The sequence below is a fragment of the Haliaeetus albicilla genome, chromosome 6 (assembly GCF_947461875.1).
Source record: "Haliaeetus albicilla chromosome 6, bHalAlb1.1, whole genome shotgun sequence".
Classification (NCBI taxonomy): domain Eukaryota; kingdom Metazoa; phylum Chordata; class Aves; order Accipitriformes; family Accipitridae; genus Haliaeetus; species Haliaeetus albicilla.
The window spans coordinates 15,886,526-15,902,818 of NC_091488.1; the positions used below are offsets into that span (position 1 = coordinate 15,886,526).

Here is a 16,293-nt window from a genome sequence, read left to right on the forward strand (position 1 = left end):
TGTTTGCACCGTCTAACGCCAGGAAGCATTTTAACATGATTCTGAAGGCAGTCAAGGTGTTTAGGGCACAGCTGGGTGAAAAGATCTTCCTCCTCACACACATGCATAGGCACACAGTTTCCAGTGAAACAAAATTCCCAGTGAAATATTTCATAAAACAAAAATAAATATAAAATGCCACTCATGCTTACATACTGTGTTTAAACTTGAACCACAGAAAATACCATCATGAACTCAATTTCAAAATATTTCAAACCAGAAAGTGTTGTTTTCCCTTGTGAAATAAGGAAACACAATGTCAACTACTAAAACAAAATTTCAGACTATTTGCAAAATATTTTCAAAAAAATTGTTTGAAGCAGGTCCTTTTTGTCATGAAAAGATCAAACTTGATAAATCAGCATGGGAAAAATGTATTGCATTGAAAAATTGACAACTGACTGCAGTATGGATCATCATTCCCACCGTATCCACTAAAAGTAACTTCAAACTGTTACTGAATCATAAAATGGAAGATCACCAAGAAGATGACAAATAATATGGTTGGGTTTTTTTTAAAGAACTGAGGTAAAGGCTTGTAAGATGCTCGGGTTTCATTCTGACTTTTGGTCAGGCTGGTGAGAAGCCCTTCAGTTTATGCTGTTTCTTCTGCATCTACATTTATAATTTAAGAGGAGAGAATAAAGTGGCACCTGGAAAAGATGAGACCGGTGGTGTCCAACATCCCTGTTCTGGCTGACAAGAATGGTCAGAGAGACATACAAAATCAGGTATTTCAGAAAGGTGAATTGTTTCTAGATAGAATGACTGTAACTGTTCTGTCAGTGCTAGCTGTGTAAAAAAAAAAAAAAAAAAAAGTAGAAAACCTCAGGAAATACTCTGTTTTGAGTTGACTCAAAGCAAATCATTAAGAATTTTGGCAAAATACTTTAAAAATTCATCTAGAACCAAAAAAAAAAACCCCTAAGAGTAACGTTTTCAGCTGCCAAGGCTTTTAGAACAATTTCAAAATAAAAGTAAATGCAAAGTATTTTTTCCAGCAAAAACATTTGCTTAAAAATTTCATTCTGCAAACAGTTGTAAAGTATTTTGGTTTTATATTTTTCACTCCTCTTTGAGTAAAATACATTTAAAAAATAGGCATAAATTCATGGAATGTAGTTTTAGCCTAAATCTACATTACTTCAGTGGGCAAAAAAATATTTTGGCCATAATATTTTATCCAGCTCTATAAAGCGAGATTTCTTTACTCTGTTTTCTTTTACTCATCCATCCTCCCTACAATTTGTTGCCTACTTTTCCCACTCTTTCTTCCCCATAAGTATTATTGGGGGCTATATAATACGGCGTAATCAATGGCGCATGAGCAGCGCTGGTAAGTGAGAGGAGGAATCCCGTTTACCGATGGATTATATATCTGACATTACCGTCCAAATGGCTGCTTTCACATCTTTTCAATTGTTGTGTCAGAAAATCAATCCATGACTTCAGCAAAATCTTGACACTTTCTCCCATCTACAGAGGGGACTGTTAATAATTCATGACCTCTCTTCTTTTTCAAAAGTCATTTATTCTGAAGCTAAACACCCCACAAAATGCTCATTGCTGAATCTGCCGCCGTTCTCCTATTGCTCTTCTTCTGAAGTTAAAATAAGTCATAACAGGGTTGCAGGTATTTTTAATGGCCAAATCTCAGGAGAGGATTGGCAATAAATAATTCTGAGGGTGAAGATTGTTTCGCAGTGTGGGACTCTGTTCTGTGCCATGTACACAGAGTCAAGTCAGCTAATACTGTAACTGCATAAACAGGATGGTCTTGGTGAAGTTAATTTCCTGTAGCGGCTTCTAGATTTTGTGACAAGGCTGAGTGTGTATAAGAAATGTTCTCATATTCTTGACACATGAAAGATAAAAATGGCAGGCTTTCTTGAGGTAAATATGGATATAAATAGCTGAAGAAGGGTTTGTGCACCAGAAAGCTTCTTGGTTTTTCCCCTGGTTTTACAGCTGATACAATAAAAGTACTTACTTCGCCCCAGAAACACTTTAACATAAAATATCCATAAAATATCTATAAAATATCTATTAAAAAAACACTTTTAGAGGAGAATAGGTCTGTTCCTCAACTTATGTTTCTGTGGTGTTTCATAGCAAGGGAAGGAAGGAGAAAAAAGACTCTTTGAGAACAGAAGCAAAACAGTGTTCAACATGTGAAGTATTCTGGAACACATAAAAGTTAGGGATTTGACCTTCTAAGTTATCCGTGATGGGATTACCTATATCAAAGCAGAGATCACAAGCAAGTAAGCTCATATCCTCTGTAATGAATGAAAATATTTCCAGTAGTGTCCCACACACACTATCTATCCAGGTCAGAGTTTTCAAGCTTAAGTAATTAAACAGTAGATTTCTGAATTTGTGATTGTGGAGCGTAATAAATGCTCATAAGTTCCTCAGATCATTTCATTAAAGCCAGAAAAAGATGGTCTTCTTTTATTTAGTTATCTAACAGAATATGGCTGGTTTGAACATTTTGACCACAGTAATTTATTTAACCTGCTGTTGCCACCCAGCCCTGGAGTTTATTAGAACTGGTGACTTACTGTAAAGATAAAAAGCTGTGTAAACCACCCTTAATCTCCAGAAACGGGTTCTGTCTTTTTGTCTTCCTGCTGCAGAATCATCCACATATACATCTGTAGGGCTCCTGGGTTTCAAACAGGGTAGGCAACTTAGTATGGAGAAAGGAGATGCTCCAGCGACCTCTCCCAGTTCAGCTATATATACGCACATAAAGACCTTCTGCAGACTCCCTTCTTTCTGCAGTTCAGCATGTGCTATTGTCTCCAGCTGACAGAAATTGTGTTTTCATACCTACCGGATGTTCTAAATTTAAATACTATTGGTCTACTGTAAATAACAATGAAATACTTTACTCTGACAGCATTGGAGGCAGCATATGGATTCAAGTTTTAGACAACACTACATGTAAAATGCCTTTCCTTTTATAGCAGAATATATTTAGAGTCTTTTAAGCTCAGCTCCTGAACCGAGTATGATGCATCTTGTCATCCAGGCCAATCAACAGCAGAATCACAACTTCATGTCAGTGCAATACATTGTTAACTGATATGTCAGAAAATCAATTAATTACTTTTAAGTAGCAGTTAAGAGTATCCACACAATACTGCTATGTGAATTATTAAAGAAAGCAAGGTTGAGTTTTCTCCGCAATTGAAACCCTGCCTTAGAAGAAAGTGCAAAATGCTGCTTCTGCCCTGAAGCCTAATCAACATTCTGGGCAGGCAACAGGAACCAAAAGAGTGGTGGAGGGTACAAAACAGGAAGGATGCTGCCTCCCAAAGCAAAGGCACCAGCAATCTGTAATGGCTACAGCTCTTAAGAAGCCTGAAAGATAAACCTTCCCTTCTTTGGAGGTACAACAACCTCCAAATGGCAATAATGGCAGACATGGCTCTGAGAGACTAGCGAGCAGAGCAGCAGGAGAAGGGCAGAAGGGATGCTCTGTATCCTTCTATAGCTTCACCAAGGGACCTGCTCAGACTTTGAGCACCCCCTGTCACTGTCTGTTACAGATTTTCGCCTGGGACTCTCCCCTGGCATGCTGAAGGGAAACATAGCCTTAGCGGGACATCATCGTCATGAAGCTTTCTGCTTTCTTCATGCCTTAGTCTGTTGGAGGTGCTACATGGGTGAATAAATCAGTGAAGGTGGAGAGGTGACCATGACGTGGGATTTGGCTTGGGCTTCTGATTTTTTCTCTTCTTGTGGTGGGAAAGCTTCACTGAATAGGGTCTGGAGGGCTCAAGTAGGTCTTGTTAGAGTGAGCGCATCTGGAAAGTTATCCCATCAGTGCCAGCACCAGTGAGGCTGGGCAGGCTGTGCCGTGGTCCCTGCTCTGCAGGGTGGGAGCATGCCCTGGGGTAATGGAAAGTTGATATTATTTGTTGTGGCATTCCTTTCACATCTGGAAAAAATGTGTTGCTCCTGGTTCAGCTTGGCCACAAGCAGAAGTGTCCCATCCAAGTCTGTGAAAGATGGCCTTCACTCTTCTCCTCCCAGCCTTCTCTTCTTCTTTCTGCCAGGAGCTGTGAGAAGGATTGGAGTAGGGGCAAAGAGCTACCCCATGCTCAGCCTGGTTTTCTGGGGTTTGTCCTCTCCATCACCATAGCCAGGGAGCTCCCGTTGGGTGGCAGGCATGCTGGAGGGGAGGATAGAGCAATGTGTCTGTAGTGCTGGGGTGCTACCACTACCCAAATACCTCAGCACGTGGTGGATTCAGGCTCCACGTCATTGCAGCAGCAGCTGCAGAGCAGACACTGTGGTTTGCTTCCTGGGGGTTTCAGTCCTACCTTTAAACTACTCACCAAATCTCCAACAGCGCTTGAGGCCTGACAGATTGCTAAATGAAGATCTGGGAAAGATTTTGCTCCAAAAGCTAATGAGTCATGGTGTATCTGTGGTGCCTGTTTTTTCTTGTCTGTGTGGCCTGTAGGAATTCTGGCTTTGCAGGGTTCAGATACAGAGGTGTCGGGTTTGGTGCTTTCCACGCAGCTGCCCAGCACTGGAAAAGTCTAATAAATTACTCAAATTCATGTCCCATGCTTGTCAGGGCCCTCTCTAATGGTGCTTCTTTGGCTCCCCAGATCACATCTGTCCTGGCTAAGAAGAGAAACAATAGGTAATTTTGCACACACACACTTTTTTTTTTTTCTTTGTCAGAAAATGTCAGTTCATCAAAACTAAAGCTTTTCACAAAAACATATGTACTGGTTTTGACCAGAAAACATCCTTCAGCTTCTGGGATGGGATGTTGGGTCAAACTAGAGACTGCCTCTGCAGAGCTGCCTGGATGTGGGAGGCCCCAGTCCTGTCCCTGCTCCAGTTGTACTCGGCTATTCCTGACCAGCTCCAACAGGAGAAGCTGGGAGAGCCAGGCACTTGGAGGCTAGCGCTCTGCAAGCTTCACCTCCTGAGTATGGCTCATCCTGGCCACGCAGGCAAGCCCCCTACCCCCTGGGAAGGTTTGAAGCCCCACACGAGAGGAAAACTTTCTGAAGTATCACACCCAGACAGGACACGAGCTCCCAGCTAGCCTACATCAGGTCTCTTGGCAAACCTCGAGCAACCAAGAAGTGCAAGGTTGTCAAAATGGTGACACAGATGTTGGTGGCTTGTTGAAATCTGCGTGGGAAGAGCTCTGCCAGGCTTCTAGGTGTGGCTTTGTTTGGCATTTTGGCATTTTAGCTGTATGGCGACTCATCTGCCTGATGTTGTTTCCAGTCATGTATTTCAAACCAGGTTAGCCTACACCAGTCTGGGTCCATGGGCTAGCTTCTGTGCTGGTACAAGGCCAGGGACAGGAGGCAAGCTGAGCTGACAGAAAACGTGTCGGTTCTGCAGTGACTCTGACTGCATCTGGCAGTAATGAACTCAAATTTTGCCTAAAGCACGTGAGTGGGTGGCTTGAGGTGGGGGAGGTAATGGGCACTCTCACCTCTTCCCTGTGGCCATGTAATTACAGCCTGGGTGGCTCTCAGCAGAGGACAGAGAGATGAAAACTGCTCATCAGTGCAGATACAGCTGCTGCAGACGTAGCAGGGCAGAGACCCTGGCACTCGGGGTGGACGGAGAATTGGCATTTGGCTATGGCACAGGCTAGCTGGGTTGGCATCGTTGCTTGGCCAGGACATTGCAAAGCTCCCTCTCCTGGCCAGCACCAATCTGAGACCTTGTGCTTCCCTGAGCCTGCAAACCTGCAGCAGAGCTCAGCACAGGGATGGCCGCAATGCAGAAAAACCCCAAGCGCTGTGTAGGGTGTGCGGTGCCACCTCCTCTGAGAGATGCAGCCGTCGATGCTGGCAGGAGGAGGCAGCTGCCTGACCCCAGAGCGGCAAGTCAGCAAACGTTCCTAGGTTGCAAGGCTCCGCCTTTTTCTAAAAGTAACCATTTCACAATTCTTTGACTTTATTTGAAGGAGATAGTGATGGAAGGACAGGTCATGTCAAAAAAAAAAAAAAAAAAAGGATAAACATGCTTTTGATCGCTTTCAAATGTCTAGTAGGCAGCTCCAAAACAAATGAAATTTTAGCTGTTGCTCCAAAAGTCTCACAGAGTTTGGTTTCACTGGAGAATGTGTCCAGCTTCACCATGGTGAAAGTGCACATAAATATTATCCCTATCCAAAAAAGCCCTGGCATTTGAATTTTCCCAGTAGCCATGTGTATTTTTCAGTGAAATCCACCCTCATCCACAAGTTTGGCAATCCCCTCAGAGACGTGGGCAAATGCCCGTGATATCCCGCTTCCAGAAAAACAACCTGCTTCAGAAGAGGGTTGCTAAATGCTCTGCAAAGAGGATGTTGTGCTTCAAAGCTAGTTAAAGATGGTGTTGCATGTCAAAAACAGGACGTGTGTTCCATCCTGTTTCATTCTTACTTGCCTCTTTGGGTTTTTTTTGGTTCGCATTATGCTTTTTTAAAATATGTCAGTCATTTAGCTCAGTTCAGAGAACCCTGAGAATACTTCTGTTCATAAAATGAAACTCTCTGTGCTTTACTGGGTAATCTCTGCACAGTCTTTAAAAAAAGATTGACAGAGGCTGGATGTTAAGAAGGGAAAGGAACATCAGATTACATTCCTTTCCTTGCATGTTTTTTTTTTTATATAGCACAGGCCACAGAAGCCCATCGTTTCTATAGGGAGCCCAGACCCTTGTGTTTGAGAATTTTAAGTTTATCAAAACATTGCAAGGTACATAAATGGATGCATGTGGGAACCCAGTCATTTCACAGTGTTCCCATCGTGCATATTCAGTGAAGTAAAGGTTTTATCGTCAACATAAAGCTGGTTTGGACAGGTGTCCTGCAGTATGTGCGGGGATATTAAGAGCCATATATAAGAAGACAAAATGCTGCATAGCTTCAGGAAACTTGCTTTTGGTAATAGGGCTATTTTTACTGTTTTGGAAATCTGTATGGCTAATGTCCCTTCAGTCTGAAAAGAGAAGCCATTAATCCGCTTTCACTTTTCATATTACCTGCTAATGGGACGCCATCAAATGGCACAGTGTTCCCAGCTACTTCCATTTTATTTCAGACTGATGTTTACTTTTGCTTTACAAAACAGATTATAAAGTTCCCCAGGGACTAATCTTAAAATTTGTGCAATGCTCCAGATTACTGAGATTAAAAAGTTATCACAGTCCTGACTTCCAGATGATCTGAACACCAATAGCTTCACTGAAAGTCCATGAGAGTTGCAGGTCTTCAGCACCTCCAGAAAAAGAGATTTCCATTTTTTAAGCTAATGCCTTGCCAAAATGTATGTCTTCTTTCAATAAGTATTGGGTCAAAACCTGCTGCTGGAGCAATGCTTGCAGAATATATGTATACATTAAGAATACCTCTTTTCTTGGCTCTCATAACCTCCTCTCTGCCCCCTACCACCTCCAGGCTGAAAAGTGTCACAGCTGAAAAGTAGCCAGTGGGACAGCGAGTGCAGCTGATGCAATAAAAATTTAGCTGGGGTTTCACTTGCATGTTCCTTTGCACCGTTGAACACATGCACTGTGAGTAAAAAGCATTCATCAGAAAGGACTGATAGCTTTTTCCTAGGATCCCAAAATAACCAAACTAAAATAAGTGGTAAAGAAAGTCTTTTACAATCTCTTCAATCCTCTATCAACTAAGGTATTATATTAGGGAAGAAAAGTATGAAAACCAAATCCATCCCAGGTCTGTAGTTTAGTTTCCCCTGGAGATCCATCCTCTCTGATGTCAACATACATGTATCTTGCATAGCCCCATCATTCCTTATCTTTATGTAAATGTCCAGAAGGTGCTCACACTCTGATAGATGGGCAACAAGCAATAGGAAAAGGAAGGTGAAAACTGATAATAAAAAAAAAACATGAGAGAGCCGAGGACTAAAGGTCTGTACCTTTCAAAAGCTCAAACCTAACAGTATACACAGGGATGGAAAGAAGGAACCTTTTCTGTAGAGTTAGCATCTGAAGATAGCAGCTAGCAGGGGGTACTTTATCTGCCCTGTAACAGAGGGGCTATTGCATCTTTGCCGAACCACTGTCGGCAAAGCCCAGGAAACATCTTGCTGTGCAGTTGATGAAACATTTGCCTGAGGTCTCTCACAGTCCTCCTGTGGCAGTTGAATAATGTCATAACCCAGGATTGTGTAAGAGTTGCTAGAGCAGTAGAGATTCTGCTGTTTCATTTCATGTCACTGGGCTTTCTGTTGGGTTCTCCTTTTTTTTCTCTTTCCATTCTTTTCCTTGGGAAAGGGAGTATGTTTCTTGTGCAGGTCTCTCCTTTACTCAGGCAGTGTTAAGACAAAGTTCAAAAGAAAGGAAAACAATGTACCACTTCTTGTTTTCCTGTTCAGTACAAGAACAACAGCCAAACAGCCCCCAGAAGTTTCAGTATTAGCCTTCCCAGAAGTACATTTTATTTCATTGTCCCTTTTATACTGGCTGTGGGGCAAGAGTTCCTGTGACTCCATGGGAATTGGAACCTGCTCTCACAGACCGACAGCTTTGGCCGTTCCTGGAACAGCTCAAGCACATGCACAATTTTCCTCATAGGCAACGTTGCATGTGTTGAAGTGTTTGTAGGGCCTATAGGTTTGTGGCCATATGCTGACAAGTGAGATTTTAGCATTTTTATAGAATATAATATTTAAAATGCTAACAGTGGTCTCTACTCGAAATGTGAAATTTGGCCAGCAGCAAATCCCTAGTAAATCTTACAGCCTTTTGTTTCCACACGCATTCCCTGATTTCATTAGAAACATCCCATCCTGGAATCTGGAAAACACAAACCAAAAAAACCCAAACAAAAAAACCCATATCAGCTATGCATTTGGCAACGTTTCTTTCTGTCTACCCAGATGCAACTGTTCCTACTCAATTTTGTTTCTTCTTATCACTATCTATGGCCATATCTCCATTTTCTAGGAGGAGAAATGGATTACAAATGATAAGGTGAAAAAGTACAGGGAATACATTTGGTATCCAAGCCAACATTCCCCTCCTTAAGTTAAAAACAAAGAGACGGAGGGGATCATCATGTGAGCCACTAACTGCACAGGGGTTTTATGCTGCTGTGGTACAAGAGATGCTCTGTAAATCTCCATTGCAAGCTAGGTTCTGGTTGTCCTCCCACTGCCTTTCGCACTCTTTCAGTGACTGCAGCATTTTGGCATGCTTTGCAAAACAGCTGGACTAAACTTTGGAGTCTGGTTTAACACTTTTGAAAATCTCTCTACCTGTCTACCTATCCTTTCCTCCATTCATCTATGTACCTATTAATCTATGAATTCCTATGAAATTGCTGAATTTCACACTTGGTGACAAATATGACAGCCTCTAGGGCAGCACTTAGACACTTGTACACTTCTAGGAAGGATTATTTCCTCTGAAACACCAGAGAACTGAGATGTAGATCACTTCGCCTGCAGAAGAAATTTCAAGTTTTGCAGATACTGATTCATGTTTATGGATTGATCAGAACGCAGTGGCCAACTTCTGTTACTGTTTCTCATACAAAATTCCCATCCGAGGGACATCACTGGAATTATTCCAATGTACAGGGGGAACGAGGTTGGTCTTAAACTGTCCTGTGTATCTACTGGAAAAAAAAAAATCTCCTCTTCATAGTCAGAGGCATTCTCATGATACCACTGTCTGGTGTTAGTGACTATAAAATACTCTGAGCGGGGGAAGTCTCCAGAAAGAATCGTTATCCGTATCATTACTCTATTTACTGGTAGTAGACCCTTGCACTGTCGAAAGAGTGCATCAGCTGAAACAACAGGAACAACAACCTGGTTTCTAACAGCAAAACTCTGAACTTAAATCTTCATCCACTTCCACTCTAATTGGGCAGAGAAAAATCATCTGAGAAGCTAAATGAAAATTACTAGCCTATAAATGCCTGAGGCAAAAAAAAAAAAAAAAAAGAAGGCAAGAGGGAGGGAGAGGAGAGAGAGAGAAAGATGGGAAGTCTCATGTGAGTTTGGTTAGTGGAAAAAAAAAAAACCACGTACTAAGTATGGCTGCATGTCATTTTTCAATTTGCTCATGTTAAATAATGATCTCTAGGGCAGAGAAAGAGTGGAGTGAAAAGGAAGAGCTCTGCCCTCATCTTGTTTAGTTTCTGCTGGTCTTTTGCAGTGTCTGGCCATTGCCTGGCTATCATATAAACTTAAACATGAACCACGGGCAGTTTGGCATGTCTTCTCCTCTATCCTGGACCATGTACCTGATGAGGAAAAACAGAGCAGCCACTGGCTTTTTTGGTAAAGACTTCTTTATCTTCCTTTTTAAAAGTTTTTGTTTGCATTGTCATGAAATAGAAATCTTGACTGTAAAGTAATAGAAAGTATTGGGTTAAAAAACTCTTTAAAGTAATATAATTTCTGTTGGAGCAAAATAAGGAAATCTCTCACTCTGCATGTGTGTGCGTTAACTTCCACAAGACAGTTGAATACATATGGGGGCTTTCGCTAATCTGTTAAGCGTGTTGCAAGCCTTTTTAACTGAATCAGTTTCTTCAGAGGAAATACTTCAAAATAGTTTTTATTTCAAATGCTTGGGATGGGGGTGCCACCGAAGCTGCAGGGAATTGTGCTGCTGAGTGTGGCAGTGGAAGGCGATGTCCGTCCGATGGCACTTAATGTTTGATGGTTTGCAACTTTGCAATAGCAAAGTGATCACGGAGGACCAGGTAGTGCAAATGGTCGTTGTCAGTTGATTTGAGCCCCAAGATTATGATCACTAATGATGCTGTCTTATACAAGCTAGAGGCTCAGCCTATACGCTTGATGAGTTTTTAATCCCTCAAAAATGACAGTGGAGTAAAAATTCTGCCATCAGAGCACCAAAGATAACTTTTTATCACCATGATATTTTTGATAAAATAATAAAAATTTTAAGAAAACATTGGCAAATTATGTAGACCCTGCCATGGTCCATTTTGCTGTGTATCTGTAGAGAATAAGACTGCCTTTTCCAGCGTCACCGGTAGCTCTTGCCAGGCAGTATGCCGGAGAGAAAGACATCATGCGTTTTGTTTAATATTTGGCATACTGCAAAATTTGTTTCTTTTCTATAATCCTGGGGCTAGTTTTATCTTAGTGACTATCTTTCTGCTAAATATTTACTGAACTAAACAAATGGATATCTGTGTGCAAAAGGGTTTTATAGCAAGATTTTAAATATTTTTATGGTTTTTGTTTTAAAAGATCCCATGAAGACAAAAGAATGAAAGTTGGGAATGAAGAAAGGAAAATCTATTATTTTTCATTCCCGCTCAAAGATTCCTTCACTTTTCCTCTCCCACCCCGTGCTTTATCAAGTCTATATGGCACCTTCTGTAGGGGGCTGCTGTTAACATCAACTGCAGCAAAGTTTCTCTTTGCAGTTAGACAAGGGGACAAATATTCTTCTGATTTATAGACCACGAACCCCTTGAACTCTGAATTCCATTCATTCTAAATCAGTGCCAAATTGAGAGGATCACCATTTGTTTCTGTTGCAGAGCACTTGAGAAGATGGCATTGAGTCCATTTTGCAATATACCTAAGTGCTAGATAAAGCCTGACACTGAGGACTTGCCATCCCAGCGCTAAAAGGTGATGTGCAAGCTGTGACTGCCAGAGGAGCAGCCGTGTGCCGTGCCCCTGGGACAAGTCTGGCCTTTCCCTGGTTTGCTTCCACAGAGCTTCACACACAGTGCAAGTGCTGAAAAAGCCTGCCACACAGCTGGGTGATTTATTAGGTTTTTCAAAAGCAGGCAAACCAGTGAGACGTTATTTTTCTGATTTGTCCGGGGTATTATGACCCGTGCCTAGAATAAATCTTGGTGTTTGTGGGATGCTTTCTGCTTTGTAAGGTATGAGGATTCTTGGTAGTTATCTTTTTCATAGCATCTGAGAAATTAGCCTCTTAATTTCATGCTCACTTAAGAGTGTGGAATAAGAAGCAATTTAAAGAAGGACCACAGAATCCCAGAAGGGTTAAGGTTGAAGGGACCTCCGGAGGGCATCTGGTCCAGCCCCTCTGCTCAAGAAGGGCCACCTAGAGCTGGTTGCCCAGGACAAATGTGAGTGTCAAGTTGGAAACATTTGTTGTATTTTAGATTCTGGTTTTAGCAGATGCACGTAATTCTTGCTCTGCAAGACACCGAAGATACTGTAGATAAATAGAATGTTTAGTGGCTGTCACAAGAGATGGTTTGCGTAGTGCATAAACCAAATGAGCAACTACCTTTGTTTGATATTGTCCTGTGTAGGTTTGATTTGGTGGTGATAATTCACACCTAAAAATCATGCAAGGATGCTGTGTGTTGGCTAAGAAAGGCTAAAACATATTGCTACATATGTCTGTTGCCTAATAAAGCTAAAACTAAGGCATTTGCAGTCCCTAATTTCATAATTGTGCAAATGAGCTAGAGGAAAAACAGATTAAAACATCCTGTTGTCTTTTAAAATGAACTTGCCAATTTATAGACAGCACATTGTGCCACTGGGTATTGTGTGCAACATCTGTAACTGGAAAGCAGTAGGTGAATATGATCTTGAGCTAATCTTGCTAAGCTTTGTTCACTCTACAGCAAATTTCCTTTTAAAAGAGTTGTGTATTGTAGTTGGTATTCAGGGAGCCATTTATTATGACTTGCTGACAAGAGTATTTCATGCTCTTGAATATTCTATAAGGTTAGGGTATATTTCAGAGCAGATTTGCAGCAAGACTTAAGTTAAAGGTCTGGAATTACAGCTTTTCTTCTCACCTACCCTGACACAAATCAGGGCCTCACAACTAGAATTGAGTAAGCAGAGAATCAGGCCCGTGGAGGAGTTTGTTGCTTGGGGGAGATGGGAGTCATCGGGTTTTGTTAAGCCTTGCTAGATTGTCATCCTACTGCATGGCATTTCCAGGCCACAGGAGGACAGTCCTAAGGTGGTCCAAGCCCAGCATCACTGTCCAGAGACAAGGAGGCATCAGAAGGGAAGAGGCAAGGGACGGAGGGCAGGCTGCCTCAGCAACCCCACTGGGAATGTGCAGGGGGACCTGACTCATCTCGCCTGCTCCCTCCCTCTCCCTAGACCACACTCTGTTCCCTTGCTGGCACACACAGATCTCATCTTGGACAAATGAGGGCGGAGGCTTTGATACGAAGTTGCGCCTCATTATGACCTGGGGGAGATCTGTGGTTGAGATCAAAGATAATAGATGACATACCTGGTAAATTAAAAACACTTAAGAAAAAAACCACCCAAGAGGAGTAGCGAAGATTTCCATTAAAACAAAGTAACACTTTTGTAGCAATTATTTAGGTGTTTTAAGTCCAATTGCTGGTGGTGAGGGATGCCAAACTGACAGCCCTGAAGTGCTACCTTCTGCCTCCGCAGGAGCAGCAGAGCCCGGTACACGGCCATCCTGCACGCCGCTCCAGGACCACCCACGGGTCCCCAGGGCAGATCCAGGGGGTCTGCCTTTGCCCAACCTGACGCTCAGGATGACCTGCTCCCTGGGTCCCACAGGCGGTTGGGACTGTCGCAACACCCCGCAGACCCGCCTCTGTGCGCTGGCGCGCTGGTTTTGTTCCAAGGGAAGGCAAAGCATGGGGAGGGAGGTGGTTCGTGCCGTCACATCCCTCCGTGCCCAGCAGAGCCCAGGTACCCTACACCAGCCGTGCATGAGCTCAGTCCAGCCACATCCTAGGACTTGTAGGGAGGGAGCCCCAGGTCTTCTCCAGGAAGCCTTTCCCCACCTCCCCTGCCCTCACCTTTTCTTCCCCCAAGTTAAGCCGTCATTTCGCCCCATCCCCCCAAACGCTGTGAACCTCCTGTGTCCCACAAAAGGTGCTGACATAGAGTGAAGCCTTGGCATAGTATTGACCGACACTGGAAATGGACTGGGGCTTGCCCAGTGTGGATTGGTGTGGGCCCACCAGTCTGAGTGGAGATGTACTGTCATACCTTGCCCAGAGGCTATTTTGTAAAGCAGAAATTTGCACTGCAGTTAAATGAGGATTTAGGCTATGGAGAGCTGAAGGGATTGTCACAGCTTAAGCAGAGACAGTGCTGAAAACAGATAACTCTTCAGTCTCAGTGAGAGTGACACTGAGACCAAGAGTGACACCGAGAGTGACACTGAGACTAAAGAACTGGCTGCCTTTCCTAAAACCTAAAAATGAGCCCATCTCTAGTACCGCTGTGCTAAGGTATCTGGACCCGTTTTGAGTTATCCTTGGGGAATTGAGGGTAGGTCCGGTGCCACCAGAAGATCCTCAAAATGGCCTGTGAAAGGGCAAAATTTAAGAGCTCAGAATAGCCTGTCATGGACACGAATCTCTTGGAAAGTCCTTGTTTAACTGACTGACACAGACGGTTCCTGCAAACATTTGCATCAGCTTAGGAGTCCCCCAAAATAATCAAATTGTGGAAGTCCCCTAAAATAATCAAAGTGTAAACCAGTTTTATGGGTTAAACTGTAATTGTAGCATCAAAAGAAAGTAACACTGAAAAAAAGATATAAAAAGGAATGAAACAATTTGGAAAATATACTTGTCCTTAGACTAACAAAAATAAAACCCAGGGCAAAGCAACATGCCATGGAGAGTACCACAAAGAATAAACCTTCTGAGTAACTTTGGTGCCTTTTGACTCGGGGAGGGGCACGTTTTGAAAGGAGCGCAGAATTCGGCCTGCGGACCTCCTGATTCCCCTGCTTGTGCCACTGTGGGATTAGTCACCTAAGATTTTAGTGAAGGGCAATATATCTAGCTGTATCTGTCATTTACAAACCCCAGGACAACCCAGGGAAGACATACACTGAAAGATCCCAGTACAGAATTTCATCTATTATACACACGCGTCGCTGTCAGTTGGTCGGCACAGGCATTGCTTTGCCAATGAGACCAGCTGAGCATCAGGTCCTTTCACTGCAGAATCACTAAAAGCAAGTAACCAACAGCATTTGCATACAGTCCTGAGCAGCTGATACTGAAGCATCATTAACATGGAGAGGTCTTACAGCACTGGATGTGTGTATCCTACGTAAAGCACATCTCACACACACACTTGTACTAGATTTTTCTAGTAAATTCTTATTATCAAAGCAAAAGAAGAATTATAACCTTACACAAAGACTAGTCCTAGTACATCCTGCTCTTTCCTAGGCTTTGTCCCGTAAGCACATGCTCAGCCTAAAACTGCAAATGCGTCTTACTGGGTGAAGTTCAGCAGAAGATTATATGTGTCTGTGGCAAATGCTTGGTGCTACCGTAGAAGTAAGTGGCTTTTTAGCTAGAGTTTTTATTATTAATCAGGATCAAAATTATCCAAATATTTTTCTCCTCATATTACTGTCATTAAGGCCTATATCTAGAGGGTTTGACAACATGTCTTCCTGAAACTTCTCTAATTGCTAGCCCACGCATCCCACAGCTGATGAGCTGGCCTGTACAGGGAGGATGCTCCCTGGTGAGTACAGGGCGGCTGGCACAAGGCTGACACCAGCATACCCGGGCTCAGACCTGCTCAGGCAGAGTCAGGCACAGGTGGGATGTTAAGTGGAGAAGAAACAATTTAGGAGATTAACTTGTGGCTTCGTCTGTGGCTGTGAGAATGCATTAGTGGTGCCGAGCGTGGTTAATAGCGCCTTCGCATCTCAGTCGGGCTTTTCTTCCTCCATCCCCGGTTCGATCAAAGGATGTTGCGGTGAAAGTCCCAAGCATGATCCCCCTAACAGCTCAGGAGCAAAACCCTTTTGTGCATTAAATCATTGCTGTGTGCATGAAATCATTGCTGTGCTGAGGAGGGTTAAATATAAAGTGTGCTGGCCAGTGGAGAGCAGACAGATGTGGAACAGGCTCCGCTGCCGGCTGAAGGCACTTGCAGGGCCTCGTGCAGCTGAGACCAGCCCTATCATTTGAGACAGACACTGGGAGAAGCCTAGTTCAGGGCGAGGAACAGCTTCTAGCCAAATCTCTGTCTGTGCCTCCTACAGAAATGAAGTAGCTGGGATTTACTACTCCTAATCTCACTGAGATTCACACACCAGGAGAGGTTTCATGTTAGCTGAGAGTAAGGGGGCTCTCTGGGACAGCAGTATCTGTTCCCCCCCCAGAGAATCCCTCTCTAACCACAGCAATTCCTGCTGAGGCTCACATGGCAAGGGTACTGCCTGCTTTTCCTGGAGGGCTGCAAAATATGAAAGTAAACTAGTTCTATTTCATGCCATGTGCTGTAT

At 43.1% G+C, this 16,293-nt stretch overlaps 1 protein-coding gene across 4 annotated transcripts in view; it reads left to right on the top strand.

Moving 5' to 3' along the window:
* RUNX1 (RUNX family transcription factor 1) overlaps window positions 1-16,293 on the top strand; it is a 174,914-nt gene that overhangs the window by 70,798 nt on the left and 87,823 nt on the right. For 3 of the 4 annotated variants that reach the window (XM_069785153.1, XM_069785155.1, XM_069785159.1), the window contains exon 2: window positions 10,210-10,334. The exons of the other annotated variant lie outside the window; for it this stretch is intronic. In XM_069785153.1, the coding sequence (XP_069641254.1) occupies window positions 10,247-10,334 (88 nt within the window). In that variant the 5' untranslated portion in view covers window positions 10,210-10,246. The remainder of the gene's footprint in view (window positions 1-10,209; window positions 10,335-16,293) is intronic. 4 annotated transcript variants of the gene reach the window in all.